The 23,125-nt window shown below is 36.4% G+C and overlaps 1 protein-coding gene across 1 annotated transcript in view; it reads right to left on the reverse strand.

Moving 5' to 3' along the window:
• LOC118789703 (CUB and sushi domain-containing protein 1-like) overlaps window positions 1-23,125 on the reverse strand; it is a 482,818-nt gene that overhangs the window by 45,635 nt on the left and 414,058 nt on the right. The window contains exons 35-42 of the mRNA XM_036546243.1: window positions 21,803-21,927; window positions 21,300-21,396; window positions 13,495-13,599; window positions 6,767-6,885; window positions 6,429-6,498; window positions 6,146-6,262; window positions 2,792-3,001; window positions 1,451-1,639 (exon numbers count right to left, since the gene is read on the reverse strand). Of these exons, the coding sequence (XP_036402136.1) occupies window positions 1,451-1,639; window positions 2,792-3,001; window positions 6,146-6,262; window positions 6,429-6,498; window positions 6,767-6,885; window positions 13,495-13,599; window positions 21,300-21,396; window positions 21,803-21,927 (1,032 nt within the window). The remainder of the gene's footprint in view (window positions 1-1,450; window positions 1,640-2,791; window positions 3,002-6,145; window positions 6,263-6,428; window positions 6,499-6,766; window positions 6,886-13,494; window positions 13,600-21,299; window positions 21,397-21,802; window positions 21,928-23,125) is intronic.

The raw sequence follows: 23,125 nt of genomic DNA on the forward strand, positions 1-23,125 counted from the left end.
TTAATGGCTAGAGGAAGGCCAATACAGCCAAGCTCTGAATCCCTAATATTTTCATTTTTTTTAAACAACCACATATAAGTAAAAAGATAAATGAAATAAAAATGAGCACATATAAAAAATGTTGCACAACATTAGTTCTGGTTATGTAATTCATCCAAACTGTGTCACCACCAGAACGGGGAAAAGGGAAACAAAAATGCTCTTGAATATATTCATGAATCATTTCCAACTTTTATTAAAAATACCTATAAAAGTAATGTTCTGAGTTAGTAAGTAAGGTAGCACCAAAAGTGTATTATTAAAGTCTTTGAGCCTTACAACGGCTATGCCTCCTGGTTCTAGTCAAACTAGGGGTTTTCAAATTATTATATAATGTGTGCTGTAGTCTTCATTAGGACACAAGAGGCCCACCTGATCCTTACTGTACCAGTACAAATAACCTTATTGTTGACATACATATGTTGTATTACTGGTACTGCAGGCTGTGGATGTTGTTGATATGGCCTAGAGGATGTGAGCCAATATTATTTCATAAAATAGATTAATAACATTAATATTAATCATTAATAAAATTTTATTTTATGAAGTAAGTAGCACTGTTCTCTTTATCCAGTCAGTTAACCCTTTCTGCTACAAAAACCAACAAATATACAGGGCTGCAGAGGATTCTTGGACCCTTGATTTGTTTAGAAAACAGCCAAACTTAACTTGTGGCCTTTGCCTGTACTGAAATAATTCAAAATGGATTTTGTGACCTGTAATTTTCACCACACAAACAATTACTGCATTAACTATGAGAAATGCATTAATTTAACTATGAAAAATACTGGTGATTGTTTACAGAATCCTTCTTCTGAAACAACGCCTCTTTAACCTTCTATAAGGAGTCCACCCCAATGTTATTTCCTCTCTAAAATGATTCCATCATGGATTCCCTGCTGGAAGCCACAGCAGAATGAGAGGGAGCTTGCAGAGATCGGTAATAGTATTGATTCTTCAGCCGCCTGCCTGCTTCACACTATGCTGCTTACACAGCTGCTAAGCATGCCTTCAATTTAAAATAGGGCCTGGCTGTACGTACTAGTGCCCAATTCCAAGACGACGACACATAAAAAATTCACACGGCATTGTTATATGAAAATATAAACAGTTACACATTATCTAAAACACTATCACATACACACACCAATGAGAACAAAATGTCTGTACGCTAGTAAGCTGGAAGTGGTATGCACCTCTTATATTTGCTGAAATTGAATTTGAAAAAAAACAAACAAAAAAAAAAATGATGCATGTAAAGCTCTTTGGAATCTCTCAAAATAGGTGAATAGTAGCATTACTTCTTTATCTAAATGGTCATTTACACAAAAAGCCTATAGTCACGAAACAGAAAAGTACAAGAGCATGATTCATGGGTAAACAACGCCTCAAATTATTGTTATTCTCTTACCCTCACACCGGGGAAAGGGATGGTTCCATTTTCTGTTGATTCCATGTTGACATGTGAGAACAGGGTGTCCAATTAGAACATAGCCAGGGAAGCATTCAAAGGTTATTGACTGGCCTGCGCTGTACTCGTTGTTAATGATGTATCCATTGTGGAATGGTGAGGGGTCTTGACAATTTTGCAATTCATATGCTGAAAAAAATAAGAGAAGCAATACCATCTATTGTTATAGTTAAAATGTAAATATGCATCTCATGTGAGAATGTCCACTTCAAGAGAGGATGAAATGAGATATTATTTCTGCATAAAAATCGTAATTACAAAAAAAAAGCCATGCAAAAAAGCTGCATGCAAATAAAATTTGAATCATCTGAATCTACATAAGGAGCCTAAGGAGTTAAACTGCTTGCCCTGTATAATCATGCCCATATTTCAAAATCCTAATTCTCTAAGTAGTGGAGGTCAGGGAACCACAATCTATATCATCTCCATTCAGTATTCATGCATGGTGTAATTGGTTTTATTGTAAAATTGACAACAAATAGAACCTGTCAGTGTAGGAAAGATGCTAAGAATGTCTCTTACATATCTTCTAAAATGAAACATTATATTTTCAAGGACTGAAGTTAAAAATTTATCAGAGAGGAAGGCATATATGATGTCTAACATGTCAACATCACAACAGAAATTACACTCTAAATTTGAAAACGACATAATACCACCCAGTGGTATGTAAAACTGAACCTATGTATTATGCTCAATACTGAGATAAATATGGTAGTTTGTCTATCCGTACCTTAAGGAAGAGTAGTTATTTCTCAGTCCAATACGCACAGATCACAGCTTCAAATATGCGCTACAATAACTAAGAAAATGAACTGCTTGATGTGGATGTGGAAACAACATGTTAATATCACCCTTAAAGCAAAGAGCCGCTTGTATAGTAACCACACCATCACAAAGTGCTGGACAGTGTAAATTCTCCCAGATAGCATAATTAAAACAACAAAACAGTAAACCATGAGCCAGTTACAGAAAAACTGGAATATTTATCCTTGGTCCCAAACAAAGTTGGTACTGCAGTTGGTACTACTCCGTTGTTAGGCTGTGGCAGACTTGGCAGGGCAGCATTCCATCGAGCCAAGGCCAGGGCAAGCCAAGTGTTTTTCCATCCCATAATGGCCCAGGTTTTTAAACCAGAGATGAAGGGTGGTACCATGAATTCTGGTATCAGGAATTCTGTTCATAGTAATCACCTGGTACTTATTAAAGACCACTTAAAGAATGCGGGCATCCATTGTTACCATCAGCCAATACTGTTAATTTTCTTAGAAAAACACTCACCTTGGTAGGACAGTTTAAACCCCTGCCTGTTTTCAGAATGGTCGCTGTAAAAGTGAATCACTGTTTCATGTGTTGTGCTTAGCAGCAATGGTGGCAGCTGGCTTCCGCTGAACTGGCCAATCAAGGAGCTGGTGTGGTGTGGTCCATTGCGCACCTCTAAAAAATCATGGTTGTCCTCCGTAGAGAAATTGAGAAACTGGATGTGAGCACCTGCAAGACAGGGATATAAGCAGTCATTGATGTCACACCAGTCAGAAACAACACCAGGCCTCCAATATATTAATTGTCAAACATCTGAAACCTTGAGAATGATGCACTCTCACATTGGTCATCTCCTCATCCTCACCAATACAAACAGGCAATTCATTTACATTAAAAAAAGACAGATAAACTGTTAAAAATGAAGAGCCGAACATTAAATGTGTTATCAATGCCACTGAGTAGTGATCCATAACAAAGAAAGAATTAGAGACTTGTCAAAACTTATTAAGCAAAATGATTTGGCCATAAACTGTTTGCTAACCTGCACAGGGCAAAAAAATCCATTACATGAGAAGGTATTTCCTGGATTCTGTTTTTTTTTTTTTTTTTCTTTTCAAATGTGTTAACCCTGACAACCAGTGCATGAGTGTGACTAAAATGATTAGAGCCCAGCTGATGTGCCATGCTTCAAACAATGGGAGGTTGTCACACCGCCTTTCAGGTGCATTAACTTCTGTGAAATAAGTCAACTGATCTTTTTCCTTAAAAATTAGCCTGCTGTGAACTGCAATGCTGTGCATAAATCAGGAAAACAAAACAGTGGAAAATATGGAAACCTTTGCTTTAATGATCTGATTCCCGCTGAAAGACAGTCACTCACTTGGAGGTAATCTATATTTTTTCTTTTAAATGTCCTGGATTGCTTCCATCAGTTTTATCATAATTTGATCTAACTTTACAAGCAGTCTCGCTGCATAATTTCACAGGAAAGAAGCTGATGTCAATGTCATCATTCTGCCCTTTTGTAGTGATCACCTGCTAATTTAGGTTAAGCCTAAACACACACACCAGGGCAGATAACAAATCCATTATTCAGGCTTTGGTATTAATTACAATAATGACAATATGCAAGGGACACCTACAAGTAATGGGGCACTTCATTCTTGGTCACACTATACTAAAGAACACTGAAACTTAGCACAGAACTGGACTGGACAGAACTGGTGTTGGATTTAGGACTGGAAGACTGTTTTTTTCAGATGCTACAGGAGTGGAATTGATAATTCCCTGTCTTTCCCGTTTCTGACGTAGGACCAAAGTACTTACTTTTAGTGTATAATGTCTTTAACTCAATTTGTACAGAAAGGAAGAATTGCAATCAGTTTCTCTGAAGTAACACATTTATAGCTATTTACTATAGTAATATTCCATTTCTAGATAATACACATCCTTATAGAAACATTTTTAACTTAACTGACTGGCCATCATGTTATTCTTGATTTTTAGATTCACAAAAAGAATATAAAATATGTGCCTGTGTTTCTATTGGAAATATATACTTAATGAAACTTAAGTTAGTAATATACCAAAACAGTATTCCAGTATGCAATGAAATTACAAAGCATGGCGACCACATTAGTAGATATGGATGTATGCATTGTGTTAACTTATGGCTTGACAGGTCCACCCTTAAGGTAATAGGATAAATAATTATTTAATAGTGAGAACAAGCTTGTTGCCTGTATGAGACCAAGACAGTTGATGGCTATCAACTTTTCTTGGTACATCATAACATTAACTACACATTTGCTCTAGATAGTTCATTGTTATTTAGCAAGTCACAAAAGTCACATACCTACTTTTCTCCTAGAGCTGACTGGTGACAGTCTGGTCGCTCAATTCCTTCACACTTCATTAGTGTGTACAATGCATATGAAACCTGGTCCTGAACCCATGAAAATTCTTTTGTTTGTATCATGCTAGTCTACAATCATAGCCATAGCTCTGTTGGAGTTTTTCTTCAGTTCTCTATAATCAATGACATGCTGCATCACTTCTGAGAGGTAAAATCATGACGCCCTAAGGACTGTGAAGGAAGCATATCTTTTGAACTAATGGAAAGAATGTGCAGATTGGTAAGACTTAGGACTTTTATTTTTAAGGCTGTTGTTGTTACGACAGAATGTTTCACATTTTTTCCACACCTCCTTCTAACTACTCCATTGGCCCTAAAAGCTGTAATCAGCCGTTGCTAAGCCATCTGTTTGTCTTATTCAAAATAGTGTGCCCTGTTAACAGCAAAAGCTAATGCATTTTTGATACAGAGCACAAACAAGATTGTTCTTATTTGTACTTTCGCAGTGTCTGGTTGATAAGGCAGAAAATTGCTTTTTGATATCTGTGTTTTTTTTTTAAGGAAAGAAGTCAGAAAAAATCATTGTGCTCTTAGGCAAGTGTGGGAATAGCTTTTTAAACCACACACAATTACCTTGTTAACTTCTGGAATGGTTGCTTTGTTCTGGTCTCATTTGAGCTATGAAGCACACTGAAAAAAATTGCCTGCAATGACCAGCTTTCCTCTAAATTCAATTTATAGATCTGAAGTGTCTGAAAAAGTTTAAAATGTGAGGAACATAAAAACAATGCAACAACTAATAGGGAAGTCGAACTAAGGTAAAGTTCATTCATGGATTGACTGCTATTTGTAGATCTTGCGCTAGAAATCCTCATGGGTGTAGGAGTAATTTATGGCAGTGAATTAAATCCCAGCAAACCACCATCCCATAATCTTAAATTGATTAACGGTAAATATTACTCAGTGGTGTTCAAACTGGTCTTTTATGTACATGGTGGCGTTATGCAGTGAATTCTGAGGTTTTTCAGATTGAGTGCAAACACATTGAGCCATAACACAATGCTTTGTTTTGTTTTTCCTCTTTGCCAGCTAATCTTCTCAAACAAGCCACATTTGGAAAACTGCATTGCAGGGGGAATTATCTGACAATTCAAATATGCATGACTTAACAGCTGCAAATAGCAATTGCCGATGAAATTCACTGAGGACTGAGTGGATAGAGCCATTTAGCTAATTCTCAGTATAGTGGACTGTGAAGTATATGTGATATCAAATAAATAAAATAGCTCAGCTTGCACAAAACTAGAAAAACACACATGTATGAATGATTTCTAAATTGTTATCTGCTGCCTTTTGTGGAGAAGACTTACAAAAAATGTGGCAACATGCAGAAAATTGCTGGCAGCAATTTTACATGTACTAATTACATGGTGGATAACATGTTAGACATCTGCTCTGGACAGCAGGGGGCACACACAAATGCTGTGTTAGGTCATAATCTTTGGAAAGTGCCTTACCGTATCCAACAGGCAGCAAGACTTTCCAGGTGCAGTCCAGATTACCAGGGTAGTTTCCAGGAAATCCAGGGCTTAGGATGACATTGCTGAGATCATAGAGGGTTCCACCACACTGAGCTGAAAAGCATACATACATGTAGATATATGAGCGATGTTATGGACATCTGAGTGATACATATGAAGTAAATATAATGTATACCTCACAATGAACAAGTTGCTTAAAGTTATAAGAGCATAAACACGTAACAGTCACTGCGTATAAAGTGTGTGAGGAAGTTTGTACCGATGCACAAAGGAGGCGGATAGTTCCAGCGACGCACAGTCCCAGGCATGCAGGAGATATGGGAGTGCCCCTGGAAATGAAACAAAATCAGAGCACCCTTGCCGTTTTAGTTCACGTTTTTAACCAACATTTGTAACTTCTCCAAGTCTGAGACAAACAATCCTTCCAAGTGTTATTATGCCATTTCCTTTTTTCTTCTGCTCTGCTTTCCTGTGTCTGTTTCACATTCCAGGTGTGCTGTGACACACATGAATAAAACACTTTGCTGATGGAAAATGCCAATGCAATACAGTGGCTAAACATTTACGGTCGTCTAACTGGAAGTGTAAGTTGCTCACCTGCAGCACATATCCTGGCTCACAGCTGAATGACACCACCTCGTTCACCATGTAGCGGTCCCCTGTTTTTATTCCATTGCTAGGCACTAGTGGCTCTGGGCAGGTGGTGAGACCAACCGCTACATTAATCAGAGAGACACAAGAGCCTTCATTGTGATTTCACCCATCTCTTTTAACACAGATTCAGACAGTAAAATATAACACTTTAGCAGACATAGGGAGGCAATGTTGCCATGGCAACAGCTTAGTCAAGTGAGGGAGGAGAGTTGTATCATCTCTGTTTAGATGTACTACTCAGCAGGTGGCACTATGCTTTTGCGTGTGGCAACACTGAGCTTTGAACTGCCTCGTTGCCTCCCACAATTACAACAGAAACTAATGTAATGTTTTATTTATATGTACCAGTATAATGTCAAGTATAGGTTACACACAGTGCAAACACCATTGCTCAATGAACCTATGACAATGTATTCCTCACATTCCTCAATCTTATCACGTGAGGAGCTTCTGTAGTGCTCTGTTGTGTGAATTTTTGTAAAATATTTTAACACATACATAAGCATATACAGTATATAAACATACATAAACACATACACACGTATAATTCTTTGGTATATCCTTTGGTATATATTTTTTAAGGTTTTTATTTAAATTCTTTATTTTTCTTAAAAAATACTTTCTAACATTAGATTCTAACATTAAATTAGATATTTTTAAAATAAAATATCATACAGAATGAATTTTCATTTGTAATTCTGTAAAACGTGAGAATTGGTCAAGGGTCTGAATACTTTGGCAAGGCCCTGTATACAGGCTGAATGACCATTTTGACAATTATGACTACATTAGATTTTTAGTCCAATTTTAGTCCAGTATAAACATACTTAATTCGGATGATTAGAAACAAAAGCTGTGTGACAGATTTTCATTAAGTAGCCTGTTGTCATATTTGTTGTCAACATTTTTTATTATTTTCCACACAGCACTACCTTATTAGCTGTATTTATCCTGGGATTTTAGGAGGCCTATAAAATTTCCTTTCTCAGGCTCAGCCATTTACCTGTCACTTACTTTGATCAATATCACTTGTAAATTCCCATTCCACCTTCCTGACACTCACGTTACATATACGGAACATTCTGTGAGCTTTTCTGAAGCATTCATCGATAAAATGTCACATACCAAGGCTCTCTCTGGGAATAAATTATAAACTTTGGAGACAAAAAAACTGTCACTATCTTGTCTGTGATTTCTGAGAACAGAAATAAGAATGTTTTTCAGAGTAGACACTGAAATTAAAAGAAGTTTCCCACATTAAAAGGGGCTCTCACAGAGAAAAAAAGGATCTCAATGCATGCCTAATGGTTTGTGCCTTGAGTCACTGTTATTTCATAACAGCAACAAAAAATGCTTCAAGTCTCCAACTGGCAAGGCAGTTATCCCTGTCTCAGAAACCCTTTGGCATTTCATAACAACTATGCAGAAGGCACATGGCAGTCTAGGCTAATTAAAATACTGCCACAGTTCTCACAGCTGAAAATTCTGGATGAACTTGGCATCAAGAAGATAGTCAATTTATAGCAAACTTTACAAGATTCAGAGATTCCCTGCACAATCTCTTGCTGTCATGCACTCAAAGATTTGTATTTCATTCTCCACTTTCCTTCTCCCCCAAATGTTACACATGGGAATGGTTGTAAACATGGTTGATGTGATGTATTAAATTCTCCATTTGTACATTACATTGTGGCTGGTTGGATTATTCAACTCATGCCTTTCAGTATGAAAGAGAGACACAAAACACTACAACTTTGGCACTGCTGGATCACAACCTCTTAAAACACATTCACTGTACCATAGTGTGCCTGATGACATAGTTGACAGTGAATTGCATAACACTGGTGCCACTATCCAGGTACCAATGGCATTGCACAACAACATCATGAATGAGGAGTTAAATGATTGTACAAGGAGCTATGGCTGCTCTGTGGAGAAGTTCTCTGTCATTTTGTTACTTTTAAATAATCAAATTTCATGACATTGAGTCCAACAGCTTATCAGCATGAAAATCTTCAATCTGCAAAATATATTTTTTGGTTTCGTAATTAAGTCACAAGGTGATAATTTGTTCTTTCATTGCAGCACACACTCAATTAAGACCCAGTATAATTTAGATACAAGTAATACTATGGCAAATGCCCTTTGTTGCATCACCTTAATGACCTGCTAATCAGGAATAACAGTATTTCTGTAAGCTACTGTCTTCAGAATTGACTGCCAAAGTGACCAGAGTGACTGATCATTCCATGTATCACTAAACAATAATACCTGCATTCCTGTAAGATATAGCTTCACCATAAACATTTATACATATACCTAATTATGTGATAGACGGGGTTGCTGACTTTCACCATAACACATGCTATGAGACTGAGAGAACAGGCTTTAACATTCTCTGGGTTTAGGCAACCCTACATAAGGTTACTAAACTCTTTAGTGGATACTGGGAAAGTGACAATATTAAGGTCATCTAAACCTGATAGACAGGGAGACATTGATAAATTGCAAGGTAAAAGAAGTGCTTTTGGATTTACACATTAGATACACAATCACCTAAATGGTTTATCAGTGTTTATCTATTCATTTTAATTAATGGTCTTGTCTATGTTCCACAGACTGATTTGCAGTGTGACAAATAGCCATTTGATGCATGTGAGCAAACTAAAAGAATGCAAATTCTTGTGATGAATCCAGCCTAGTGTACAACCTGAATTCCAAAAAGAATTCAGATTTAAAGAATTCAAAGAATTTTGCCTAAAGGTGAAACAGCATGATTAAAAAAGCAGTGACAGTGATGCAATACTCAGTAGGCCTTCTTCGCCAGAATGTTTGTAGAAATGAGCCAGGGCTCCTGGCTCAGGATGGCTCAAGTGCCAGATAACGGTGTGCAAGTTTACTTTCGCATCTGACTTTGTTTCCCTAATCCAACGCAGCTGTGGTAAGCGCCAACTGATTTCTTATAGGCACAGAATCAAATGCTTTTCAGCATGTAACTTCTGTCACCTACAGTATAAACACATTTACACTTATAATTTGGCAAGTTAATGACAATATAAGCCTACTGATTAGATTTGTTACTTAGTATATTTTCATTTATTGCAAATTGAATTGTGTTTCTCTGTATTTTAAAGGCAAACAATGATTTTGTTCACATATAAAGTTGATACTTGAACAGGTTTATTATAATGGCAAAAAACATCATCTATCTTAAATTTGTGTGCCAGTGTAAGTGGTACAAGTGGTCTGTAGCAGACATGAAATTCGATCGTACGTAGGAACAAATTCCCAATAGGAAGAAACTGATGAATTCTAAAATGTCGTCATTTTGATCAAACGCACACTATATGCACAAAACGTTCGTATGAGCCAGATTCACTATTGATGCAATTCAGCAGCAGAACTTTTGCTTACTGTAAATGTTAGTAGCATGTCTGTTTATATCTGTTCTTTTCTATTACTGTTCATTTGCATCTACGTTTGGAATGCTTAGAATAAGAATTATGGAGCCTGGTGGTTCTGCAGGGGCATTGTCACAACCAGAAGTAGAGTGGTAATAATGCAAAGAGTTTAGAAAGAAAAAAAAAAAGATTTCCCATGCCAGCAGAAACAGCTGTGGTGAAAAAAAGTTGAATAACATTTGCATGACACCTCACTTTATGTCACTGGTGTCCATCTGGAGAGCTCTCTTCATAGACCTGCATAGCTTATTCATATTCATTCCTATTCATTTATTCATATTCACTATTTCACTGGTTCTATAAAATATGCTGTGAAGCCCACTGTAGCAACTCCTTTGTTAAGGTTTCTATATCCAGAAAAAAGACTGATTGACCTGTGTAGTAGTAGGTTTGTTTGCCAGGCTTTTTCCTCTGCTCAAACACATTTTTCAGTGTGGGAGTGAATCATGAGTGGCAATTGATTGGGTAACCACTGCCAGCTGGAAAACTACAACTTCTGGTGAGTGATGGCAGGAAAAGACAGGCTGACAACCTTTTTTTAAGGTTAACAAATTGTCTGGATACTATGTGTTCCCAAAGTTAAATACATGCGTTACTATAGAGTGTACAGATTTCCACCTAGACAGATGCCTGTAGAAGGTAAGAAACGAAAAAAAAAAAAACATTCCAGCACCAATAGAGGCTTAGGACAGCAAAACTGGGCATTTTGAACAGTGTGCTAGTTCTAAAGACTAAAAAATGTTTCTTAGTAATAAAGCATCAATGATCAAGTTCACCTTGAAAAATTATGTCATCAAATACATTCTAATGCTTAAAATGAAATCTTACTGAGCATAACTGACTGAACATCCCATTAAATCACCAACACTGAAAACTGTTTGAGCGCTGTATTGTCATATTGGCTAATCAGGTCAAATGCTGAATGTGGTTTCCAGAACCACAGTTACATAGTAACATAGTACCCTGGGTGTGAGCTGTACAACTCAGCCTGCACTTAATTGCCAAATGAGTCCCTAAGTGTTTTGACAACAGTGTTGAATTGCAAAGGAGATGTTGCTGTTGTTCACAAAACAATAACCACACAGCAGATCTTGAATCAATATTTTCATATCGGCATGGAAGCAACGGCATTCAAATTATGATTTTTATCTAATACTGGACGAGCAGGGGTACCATTAGCACAACTAACCATCAAGCTAAGTTTTAGGTAAATGATGCGAATTATGACCTGGTTTCAGTTATTCTGCCAATATGAACAAGGCATTCCCTCAACTAACCTGGCACCAAGAGCAGTCTTTATGCCTGCCCATGCTTTCCCAGTCTTAATTTCAAAAATGGTAATTTGCGCACTATATGAAATATGAAATAAAAGAAAATGAAAACTACCTGTCACAGACACTCATCAAAAGCATAGCAAATATTTACACAAAACACAGCATTTTAGTTAGTTATATGATAAAAATAAAATTCTGTAGCTTTGGGGATCTAGCAATCTACAAAACTGCCTACCATAATGTGCACCCAGAAATCAAGAGAGTCAAGAGAGTGTGATAAAGAGTTGCTGAAAAATAATAAGCAAATTTGTTAGCAACAATAAATAAATCGGAGATGGTCAAGTCATTGTAGGATGCCAACTTCCAACCCAACAGGTATCTCACCTCTAATCTGTAAAGGTAAGAGTTAGCTTAAATAATGGAGGTCTTCCACACTACGCATAAGGATGTCCCAAAATCAAGAACAGTCAAGTACATGTCTTCAGGTTATATTCAACAACCACACATCAAGAAAGCAAACACCCCCAATATATCTCTCAATGACCCCCTAACTCTGTGTGTGGCATTAGGACATGTCCTTTTCTTGAGATAAGGCACAATACTTATAAATGTACAGAAGTACAAGAGCCTGCCAATCCAACACAGGAACACCATAGTTGAATCTGTATGTGATTCACAAATTTGCTATTCTGATAAAATTGTACAAGTATTCAACAAGGTTGTCACCAATCCACAAAACTGAAGATGACCTAACCACTACTTCTTTTAAAAGGGCAATGTACTCAGCAATGTAAAACCTAAAAACTGGATCTACTTGTCTCTAGGGGTAGGCCGTTTCAAAAGTTAACAGTATTTCATGCATTTTCATTCATCTTGGAAAGATTGACAGTCACGCATTTTTATAGGAGTAAGCTATTGATTTGTCAAATTAGTAATTTCCAGTTACATTCCAATGCACGTGTGCTTGTTTAAATATGGACAATCTTACATCATCCCTAATATTAAAATAAGGTAATTCTGGCAGTTCTCTAGCCTATCTATATTACTGTTGTTTGTGTGATGGTGATGTTCGTGTAACTTCTCATACTACATTAACCTTGCATTATGCTTTTGATAAAAGCATCTGCTAAATAAAAGAAAAAAATAATTATCATTAAATACAAATAATAATTATTTTGAAACTTTTGTTTGCAGGGCCATTAAATTAGCATATTTTAAGCAGTTAACCAATGTTTAAACAGCTTGATCACTTCTCAGCTGTTATATTGTGAACTCTTGATGACCCTCCACACTATCTGGTATGCATCTAATTTCATATAACTGGAAATTAAGTCTTCTGTATAACTTTCTTACTTTACATAATAAATACTGTCAACCATGGGTAAAAACAGTCTAGGAAAATATCTACAACCGAAAATAGTAAGTAACTTCAAAGAACACATTTCAGCCCAGTCTTGCAGTGCATAGATAATGTTTCATACCAGTATTGGTGTAACATGCAAATAGAGTTCCTTTGTCTGCTCATAACAAAAATGTGTTTTCAGAAATTTAAATACATTTATGCTATATGAGTTCCTTAACTCTTGGAACATTATGAAACAATCTTCTTTCTTTCATTAAATTTATTTTACTAGGAAAAAAGTCAATATGTACTTGATTGTAATGATCAGTCTTGTATAAATGGAATAAGACATACATAGACACAAAGGCAGACTTTAAAACCCATTATTCTTGGAATTTTGAACTGACTAGAATTCCAACAGACAGTTAAAAACTGAGTTTAAAGATGCCTTTAATACATTCTGAACAAATATACCCTTTGATTACAGCTCATGCTGTTTTTGGATGCTGTTGTGTTTAGTGAACAAAATGGCCATACTTTTTTTTTTACAAAAATGTTCAAAAAATAATGAAAGCATCATTAAGCATTACTCACTTTTGTATTCTAAGTGAAATCCAGCAGCAACAACGCTGATATCTGTATGAAAATGCAGGTATAGCTGGTTGGAGGTGCTGTTGAGCAAAGCTGGAGCCGTGGTACCTATAGGGACACAACATTTTGGTCATTTCTTCCCCTGATTCTAAACAGCATAAAAGACAATGCTTTACCCATAAATCAGAAATGTGTAAAGTCCAATATACAGAGCTGATTAGGTACATGAAAAAGACATGACATAATATTTTACAAATTAGGATATTAACATATATATATATATATATAAAAAAAACATACAACGTAGGCCAAATACAATGAAAATGAGAGTTCTACCACCTCAGTTAACCAATACAAGTCCAAAGCCTCTCGGAGGGGCCTGCTCATATCATTGCCATTCCATAATACAGCACTGAAAAATTTTAACGTATGAAAGAGACCAAACCTTCTAGTCACGACACAGCGGCTTAGATAATCACAATGCAAGTTACCACGTTTTAGATATATTTCCACATATAAAAATAATTTAATGGACTTTGGACCATTGGCATATCTGTTTATTTACATAGATAAACTTGGTATAACTGGATTCCTGGATACTGAAAGGAGAGAAAGAGATAAAAGGACAGTCAAGAGGAAAATGCTGTTGGGAAAACTGGTTACAATTTATAATCACATAAAGCAAAAGCCTAAGCTGACAAAACTGCCATTTGTAGAGGAGAGCTATATTCTCTCTCTTCTGATATTATGTTAACTTTTTATGTATGCCTTGTAAAAACATTGTACATGTCACTTTCCCATATTGGAGGTGACGGGTCATATTGTATTTTCACCCATTATTTAACATGACCAGAAATAATTTATATGGAACATGAAACTTGTGAAAAGTATCTTATTCAGTAATATGAAATCATGACAGCATGGCTTGGACTGTCTCCATGGCAAAGCACCATGTCTCCACAGTCCACACCCCAATGCCATGAAACAAAGCTGTGGAAAGCTCAATATAATTGATGTCAACAAACACGAGGACCCACTGGTGCACAGGAGGGAAGGAGGAGGGTCCCGGCAGAGTTATAAGAGCTTTTTGGCAGCTGCAAATACTGCCAATCATCTTTGCTTGAAGTGAAATGATACACTGAGGTCAAAGTAATCAGTCAAAAGGTTAATCAGTAAAGAGCACAGGACATTAATAATGAAAAAGATGGATAGTGATGAAGAGTGAAATGGAAATACATCTGGACACTTCATATTTACAAATGCACAAGACTGAGAGCAAATCATACAAAAAGGAGAGGGAGTCAGTCACATTTGGAATGCTCTGTAGGTCATCAAACATGCTGTAAGTTTAAGTGAAATAGGTGATGATTAGTATTCTTAGAAGCAGAAGCACTATCATATCAAATTCTATCCCTTCCTCAGCAATATTCAAATCTTCAGAAAAACAACAATTAAAAATGAAAGGAGGTTCTAAGGAACCTGGGATGTTGTTCATTTACTGTGAATATAAATGACTGCACATTTGGCTGCACATGATCGAGAGTGATCATGTACCTGCCACAAGACATGAAAAACACCCCTCCCCATACTTCAGTTACATATTGCAGCCTCTTTGAACTTGCAACAATTATGGCTAGTGAACAAGGAAAAACACAGCTGAGCACAGAAATTAAAAGAACATACAATATATCCAAAACAGCATGTGAGTACTCTGCAAATGCTGCTGTAACTAGAAGCATACAAAAACAAAGGAGGCTTTTAAATTATTGTGTTGTCACTGAATCCCTGTATTGAAAAAAAAAAATCTTGCAGCCTCCAAGCAGATGACATTAGATGTGAAATGAACATTTAATTTACATGGCTCATTCACCAGGCATGGATAAGTTTAAGTAATCTGGTGTCGGTCCCAAACAAAGGTTATATATTAGAAAGAATGATTAAGCTTGATATTGAAAAAATGTGATTTCCAAAGGATTGTAGCTCAGACCTTTTCTCAGAGAACTGGCTGCAATATCATCACCGGGCAACAAAGAAATTTTGTTACTCAGACAGTTGTATATAATTAGCGTAACTCTGTAAATGAACACATTTGCAACGAGTTTGCCAAGGGGGAGAATATACGAAGGTTAAGAGGCCAAGAACATGTCCATATGAAACCCAGTAAGTAAATGTTGTCAAATAATGAGTCTTCCTAGACAAAGAATTTCCTTCCAGTCAATATAAAACAATTTCAGTATTATTCCATAAAGCTCAACCCAATCTTCAAGATGATGTATGAGAATGTTATGGTTCACAGTAACAAAGATTAAACGGTAAAGGTGCAAAGCTTTGACGATGTTAGACTCTGCAGCCTGTGAATAACCCCTGACGTCCCGTGAAGTGCTCTAAAGTCTTCTTCTTGTCACTTATCATCCATAGTTTAAAATGCACTTGGCATATCAGTGTATATTTATATTTTTTTAAACCTGTTGCTATTTAAGTTTTTAATAGTTAACTTTTCAATGTAAAGTTGCATATAGTGTTGATTTTGTGTTGGTGATTTCTGCCTCATTTTCTGCATTGCTATTTTGTTCTTACAGTACTTTGAGGATAAAGTAAATAATATTTATGCTGCAGTATCAATTCATTTAATATGCATCAAAAGTGAATTCAATTTAAAACACATACATTTAAAACACTGAGCATTACCACTCATCTCAGATGCTGGTCTATGATACCACAAACAGTATATGCAATTTACGCTGTCTTTGTCCTTCACTGTCTGAATGTAGCACCATGGGTCCCAGGGAAACGTTATTTCAACCTTACTGTACACTTGTATATGGATGGACTGACAATAAAATCTCTCTTTACTTGACCTGACTCTTGAATTTTACTCATTAACTTGTGAAACACTGTGAGAAATACCTAATATTCAAACATCTTAAACAATAATTAAAGCCAGCATTGGCCACAGGAAAAAATGAATATTATGCCTGCATTTATTGCCGAATTATTTAAAATCACAGAAATTATTCTAATCATTAAACACTGAAATTAATGTATATGACCTTTGATGTTAGTTGAATATCTGAAAAAAATATGCACATATGTGCATGTGCACAAATGTCAGTCTTATCAACCTTTGGCAAAGATTCCTTGATAACATGGGTTTTCACTTTGACAGACCCCTTCACTTTTATGTGCGTTCTCATCACGATTCATAGATGCATTATTTTAATGCCTGCAAATGCAAATATGTCTTGGTACTTAAGCTTCTGTTGTCTGCTTCAATGTTGTCCCCACAGGTCAAATATGTACATTTTCATTTACATGTTAGACATCCCAATTAAAACACATGATGGAAAAGAGACTGAGATACTGACAAAAATAATAAAAAAGATTTCCCAGTTGTAACTGAATTGGTATTTGATTAAGCGTGATTAATCCTACATGAGTTATGATGCAAAGAAGGGGAAGATGAGAGAACACAAAGCACATCTGACAGTTTAATTAAAGGAATTATACTAATGGATTTGTAAGTAAAAGAAGAATGAAAACACTGATTGTAATGGGTGAGAGTGTCAAGGATGTAAAGTAGGACCACACAGAGGAGGCAAACCTTGCATCTTAATGCACTGCCAGATGGAATAAGTTTTAAGCAGCATGCACAATATCGCTGATTACCAGATACATACAGTACATGCCAAAAATGCTTCCTTGATGATGTTCAGAAATATCTGTGGGCAAGGCATTTTACTGTAGTGGTGAAAAAAACTGTATCATTATTATCTGAATTTACTAAGAACAGTGAGCAAGCATTTGTTGATGTACTTGACAACTTTTTTTTTTTTTCATTTGTCTTTTCCTCTGGCTTATTTGGTCAGGTGGGGATTTTTTGCCATTGTCTAAAGCCACCACATTATCTTCTTCTTTTACAATTGTGATGACACTTCCATACAATGACCAGAGGAAACAGTTCTACTTTAGTTCAACTTATGTAATTAAAAGGTATAACCTGACAAAGTCTTAGATTTATCTGGTTTAAATTCACAAAAAAGCAGACATAAGCAAAAACACTGTCAAAATTCAGACTGTGCAGGGTCCCATGTGGCTCAGACAATAAAGGTGCTTGCTCTCACCACACGCCTGGCCCTACAACTGGGGTTCAAAACAAGTTGTGTCATCTGCCAACAATGACCGCAAGCCCACAGCGACAGGAAAAATTGGCTTGGTTCCACTGGGAATTGGCTGAGTCGGTCAGCAAGGGTCCCCTTGTCATACTACTGGAACACCTTGTGACATGTTCAGGCTCCTGCAAGTCATTCAGATAGCATCAGGCGGGTGCACCTATTCTACATTCAGTGTCTGCCTCCTGGTACATTATGGGATTTGTGTGAAAAAAGATATGATATATCAAAAGTTTAATGGTCTATTTAAAGCACAGCATTTTGTTTTATAACATACATGACATCCATCAAAGTTTTGTATTTCATGTGCATTTAGGAGGATTTCTCAAGCGAATGAGGAGATTTATCAGGGAGCAGGATGATTGCCTCTATACTGAGGTGCTGGAGATTTGGGACTTTTCAGCCAATAGAGCTATGCAGTTTGACAAATTGCAATCTGGTGCACTGTTGGTAACAATCTAAGTGGCACCTTGGGCATTGCAGGAAAGACAGCCTAGATGTCACTGTGCTGCCAAGATCAAAACTGTTGCGTGTATATCTACTTTCATTGTAGCCTTCATAGCCTAGTTCATTTTAACCTGGAAAAACTCTGGAAAGAAACCAGTGATCATAACAACATGGATCTGTGGCACCCCAAGATAAACTGTATAGTCATGTTGTAAACATTTTTGTTTTTATAAATGCTACACATAAGTGGTTTCTATGGGCATGTTCACATATACAGCTCAAAATTGAATTCAACTTTGCCTTTGAACTCAGAGATAATTTTTACCTTGTGTATACACAACAGAGTTCATTGTCATAGTGTCCATGGCATATCCTAATTATACAGCATCTGTGCAATGTACAAAGCTGCATGAAGTATGCCCAGAGTAACAAAACAGGGGGAAAAAGTTGTTCCATAAGAGTTAAAACAATAAATGGCCATCTATTAATTATTTATTGACCTGCCTTAGAAAATTTATCATTCAGCTTTATTTGGTGCACTATAAGCTGAAGTTTGGATATTTCATTGCTCTTTGATGAGGAAAGAAATGGAATCAAGTGGACTCTTAATTCCTTATTTTCAATACAGCACAAAGTTGCAGCTCAAGTTGCTCAATATATTACAAGTACATGGGCCCTAGATTCCAAGATGTTTGGTACTGGTTGTAATGAACCTTTTTGATGAAAACCACTTCCCACAGAGTTCAAAGACAAATGAACAAAGAGATCAAAGTTCTATTCAGACCAGATGTACATTCACTTAGTCACATTCACTACATGCATATAAATTAAATGACTATTTGAAAGTGATCACTGGACAACAGTGGACAGTAAGTTGAAAAGCAAGTACATTTTACTTAATAATGGAAGATGTGTCTTTTCAATTTTAACTTGGAAAGTATCACCAAATAATTTGTTATCATTGCAACAGAAAAAATATGTTCACCCTAGGTCAGCTAACTTGACTGTCCACAAATTTACAACAATAAACAAAAAAGAAAATTAAAAAAGAAGATTAAAATAAAAAGATTTAAAGCCTCATATAAAATGGCTTCAACATCATTTTATTTATTAATCTTTTATGTGTTTTTATCTGAAAGGGCATCTTCAGTCTATTGCATTTTCTTAAATATCTATTTTAATGAACACACTGCACTCTGACTTCCTTAAAATTTCTAAGGTAACATTTAAGTGGAAACCTGGATTATTTTGCTGTGAACTTCAGTGTCCACCATACAACAAGAAATCATCATATATTTTAAGTTTAGTACAGTTAAATAAAATACTTGCACCAGGGTTGCTACTGAGTGGCTTAATCAGAAGAAAGCTCATTCTGAGCATGGGGAGAACACTACATCCCAACACATTACAAGTTCAGGTCTGGTCTGTGTTATTAGCCAACAATGACCACACGTCCACAGCATCAGAGCATAAATTGTCTCTGATACACAATTATGTAAGAGATTTGGTATTTGATTTTGGTAAACAAGTATTTGATTTTTAGAAATAATTTTTTTATTCTGGAGAGGCTACATTTGTAAAATGTAGCCGCAGTTTGAAGTTGTTGAAGTTTGCTGTTTGAAGGTGTATCGTATTAGTTGTCCTATACGCTGTAGTTGTACAAATCTGATAGTACTGTGTCCTCAAAAAGACCTTGCTCTCAGCTGGGAACTATCTCATTGTGGAACTGTACACATCCTGTCCCCGTACTGTCGCTATACTTACTGTACGCACTTTTGTAAGTTGCTTTGGATAGCGTCTGCTAAATAAATAAATGTAAATGTAAATGTAAAAACAGCTGTTGTGTCCTTGCTTGGGAAACTGTGGCGCCAGAGCTGAAATAAACACTTTTCTTCAGTACAGTATGAAACTACTCCACAGACAGCTTGCCTTAAACCACACATGACTCCCCAGTTACCTGACCTTTTATCAGCATACCAGTGTAGCTGAGCTAGGAGCCAAGTTCATTACAGGCACTTTGAAGGTATTGCTTTCAGCGGGGCAACAAATCCCTCAACAAGGAGATACAGGAAAGGTTAAATCACCCCCCTGTCCCATGAGGAGCTGGCTCTCCAAGCTCCTGCTGAGGTTTTGATGCCGTACCAGATGTGAAAATTAGAACATCTAGTAAAAATTTTACATGCATTGCTGACATGAGGGCTGTTTACGCTTGGTCTCATTGAAAGCCCCAATCCACTTCAGAGCTCACCTTTTCATCATATGTACCATCAAACTCAGCCATGCATGCATCCTATTGACCTGTTAAGCAACTTACTTGTAGCTGAACAAGGGAATCAATTCAATTTCGACACCTTAATCCATGGGCTAATTAGATTTGTTCACTCAAGTTTTTCTTGAGAATAGTTTAGAGACCAACCCTTTAAAGACCAACAAAAGTTCTCACAATCAACTGGGTCAGTGTCTTACTTGCCCAATAATAAGGTTTTGTCTGCATAAGTTTTAGAGTGACCAAAACAGCAATGCTCTTTAGCAACAGAAGTTTGGCCAGGTCATTTCTTTTGAAGCCAAAAGAATTCAAAAAAGTTGACTAAAAATGGTTAAATGCATATAATAGAACAATTTCTGAGGATCAGCTTGATGGGTTACAGATCTTTGAAGAAATATATCCTGTGGACACAGCCACAAGAAATCAACGAGTTCTTGTTCCTGCATTTGAAATGTTTATGATTTCAAAAAAATGTTCCGAATTTAGATTTTTATTGTAATAGCACACAGCTGTTAATTTCTTGGAATGCTGTTTAGTACACAGCTGTTAATTTCTTGGAATGCTGTTTCTTTAATTAATGGGAATGCAATGGAGACAGAAATGACTGCCAGCTGGATACTGAAAGGTCAGTCTCCCGTGTCCACATTGTGAATCATCCAACACAAAATGAGGACATTCAGCTGCTGTACGAGAAAAGGCATGAAAATACTCTTGCATCAACACTAATGTCTGTATTTTTTGCAGAATTTTGGGACATAAATTCTGCATTGAACAGTTTTCTATTATTATTTTTCTTTTATTAATTTAAATATTCACCTTATAGCCAACCTACACTGAACATCAACAGTAAGGGATTGCTGCATCACAGGCTGTGATTCAATCACCCAGACTACGATGTGCCATTAAACACATCATTAAGGTCCTACCTGAAAAGCTTCCTAGTTTTGGAGCTGTCATGTCTCCACCATCATAGATTTCTAAGGAATCCCAGTTGTGCTCTGTAGCAAAGCTCATAACTTGGATCTGAAAAAGAAATCCACCCTCAATAAGCAGAGCTGAACATACACTATAATAACAAATATGATGAATTTTAATTAATATATAGTAAGGTGTTATTCAAATGAATAAAATCAGTAAAGATGTCTATAACTCCACCATCAGCTCTAATTGTTGAGGTATTACTGACACCCCTACTCATTATATTATTACTCTAATTTGGGAATATAGATAAAAATCTAAATAAAAATAATTCCACTACTACATTTCTTGACATCAGAACTGCCACAGCCTATCATGTGAATATTTTAGCTGCCATCCTTTTCATTTGTCAATGGAATAATTCCTGGCCAAACTGGTTTATAGCCTATTTTGGCTAAAGAATGCAGGTCATCACTGCTCATGTCTTCAAATGTGGATCGTTGATACTTGCCTGGATCCCAGCTCCTTCTGTGACAATAATCCTCCAAACACAATTCAGGCTATTCCCATAAGGCTCTGGGAACCCTGGGGAGAGGATGGTTCCTCTCCTTTCTGTCAAATTCCCACTGCATGGAACTGTAGAACAACACAGTAAAATCAAAGTTGCACCAGTTAACATATTCCACTCCACTCCTGAGTATGAAATAAGATCTGACATTAAGAGCCGTAATACATGTGGGGGTTAAAGCCATTACCAAAATGCATATACAAAGGGTCCTGTATGGTTTTACTGAATTGTATATATATCTATATATATATATATATATATATATATATATATATATATATACACACACACACACATATATATAATTTTAAACACGCAACTCTCACTGGTACAGTAACAATTTCACCTGGTGACATAGCCAGTATACAGACTTTTTTTGTTGGCCCCGCACCAAAGAAATTAGGTTTATAGGCTTAAAATTGACTGTGTCATCAGCCGGGGCGGTGCAGCAGAGGTGGACAGGTTGACCAGGGTTTCTTCATCTTAGTGCTGTCAAGAAACTTGCAGTTCATAAGCCAGTTGCAGTTCTTTTTTTAACAACAACATTCCTAACCTTCCTAACCTAACCGGCAGTTTAAGTTAATATGGTGTTGCAACATTTGACCATTCCAATATTGTTGTCAAGATCAAATTTGTAAACAACTGTTTCATATTTTGGTATCTGCAACTGACTCCAGTAGTGCAATATGGTGCAGTATCTAAGGTCATGCCAATGTTATGGATGATTTTACTTCGGAGTAATATCTGATAACAGTATCAGTGTAGTTTGCTGCTGATATTCATGAGTAGAGGTGTGTCCATATCATTCCATATCTAACAGACATTTTCATGGTTATATTTACACTGAACACTGAAATTATTTAACAGGTTGAAAGTGGGGATAAAAAGAAAAAAAAAGATCTCAAAAAACAGAAATGCTGTTATAAGATGAACTTACATTTAAATGGACTAATATTTAAATATTCAGCAAAAGTCTCCTTGTAATGTGATAGCACTATGTTGAGAGAACAGTAAATTCCTAAAATTGTCCTCACCATACCCAGTAATGGTTGGCCACTAATTTGCCAAAATTTAAAATCTGAGCAATGACCAATGCAAAACTATTCCATATGGTTATATAACTTGCGATTGGGTGGACAGAACAGTGTTTTACTGTATTGTTGGTGTGCTCTCTAATGGTATACAACATTACACAAAATTATATTGTCTTACTTTGTTTATTTCTGTTAGGTAATCTAAGGAAATGAATTACCTCCCCAGGCTGTG

Source organism: Megalops cyprinoides, chromosome 15 (assembly GCF_013368585.1).
Source record: "Megalops cyprinoides isolate fMegCyp1 chromosome 15, fMegCyp1.pri, whole genome shotgun sequence".
In the NCBI taxonomy this organism is placed as follows: Eukaryota; Metazoa; Chordata; class Actinopteri; order Elopiformes; family Megalopidae; genus Megalops; species Megalops cyprinoides.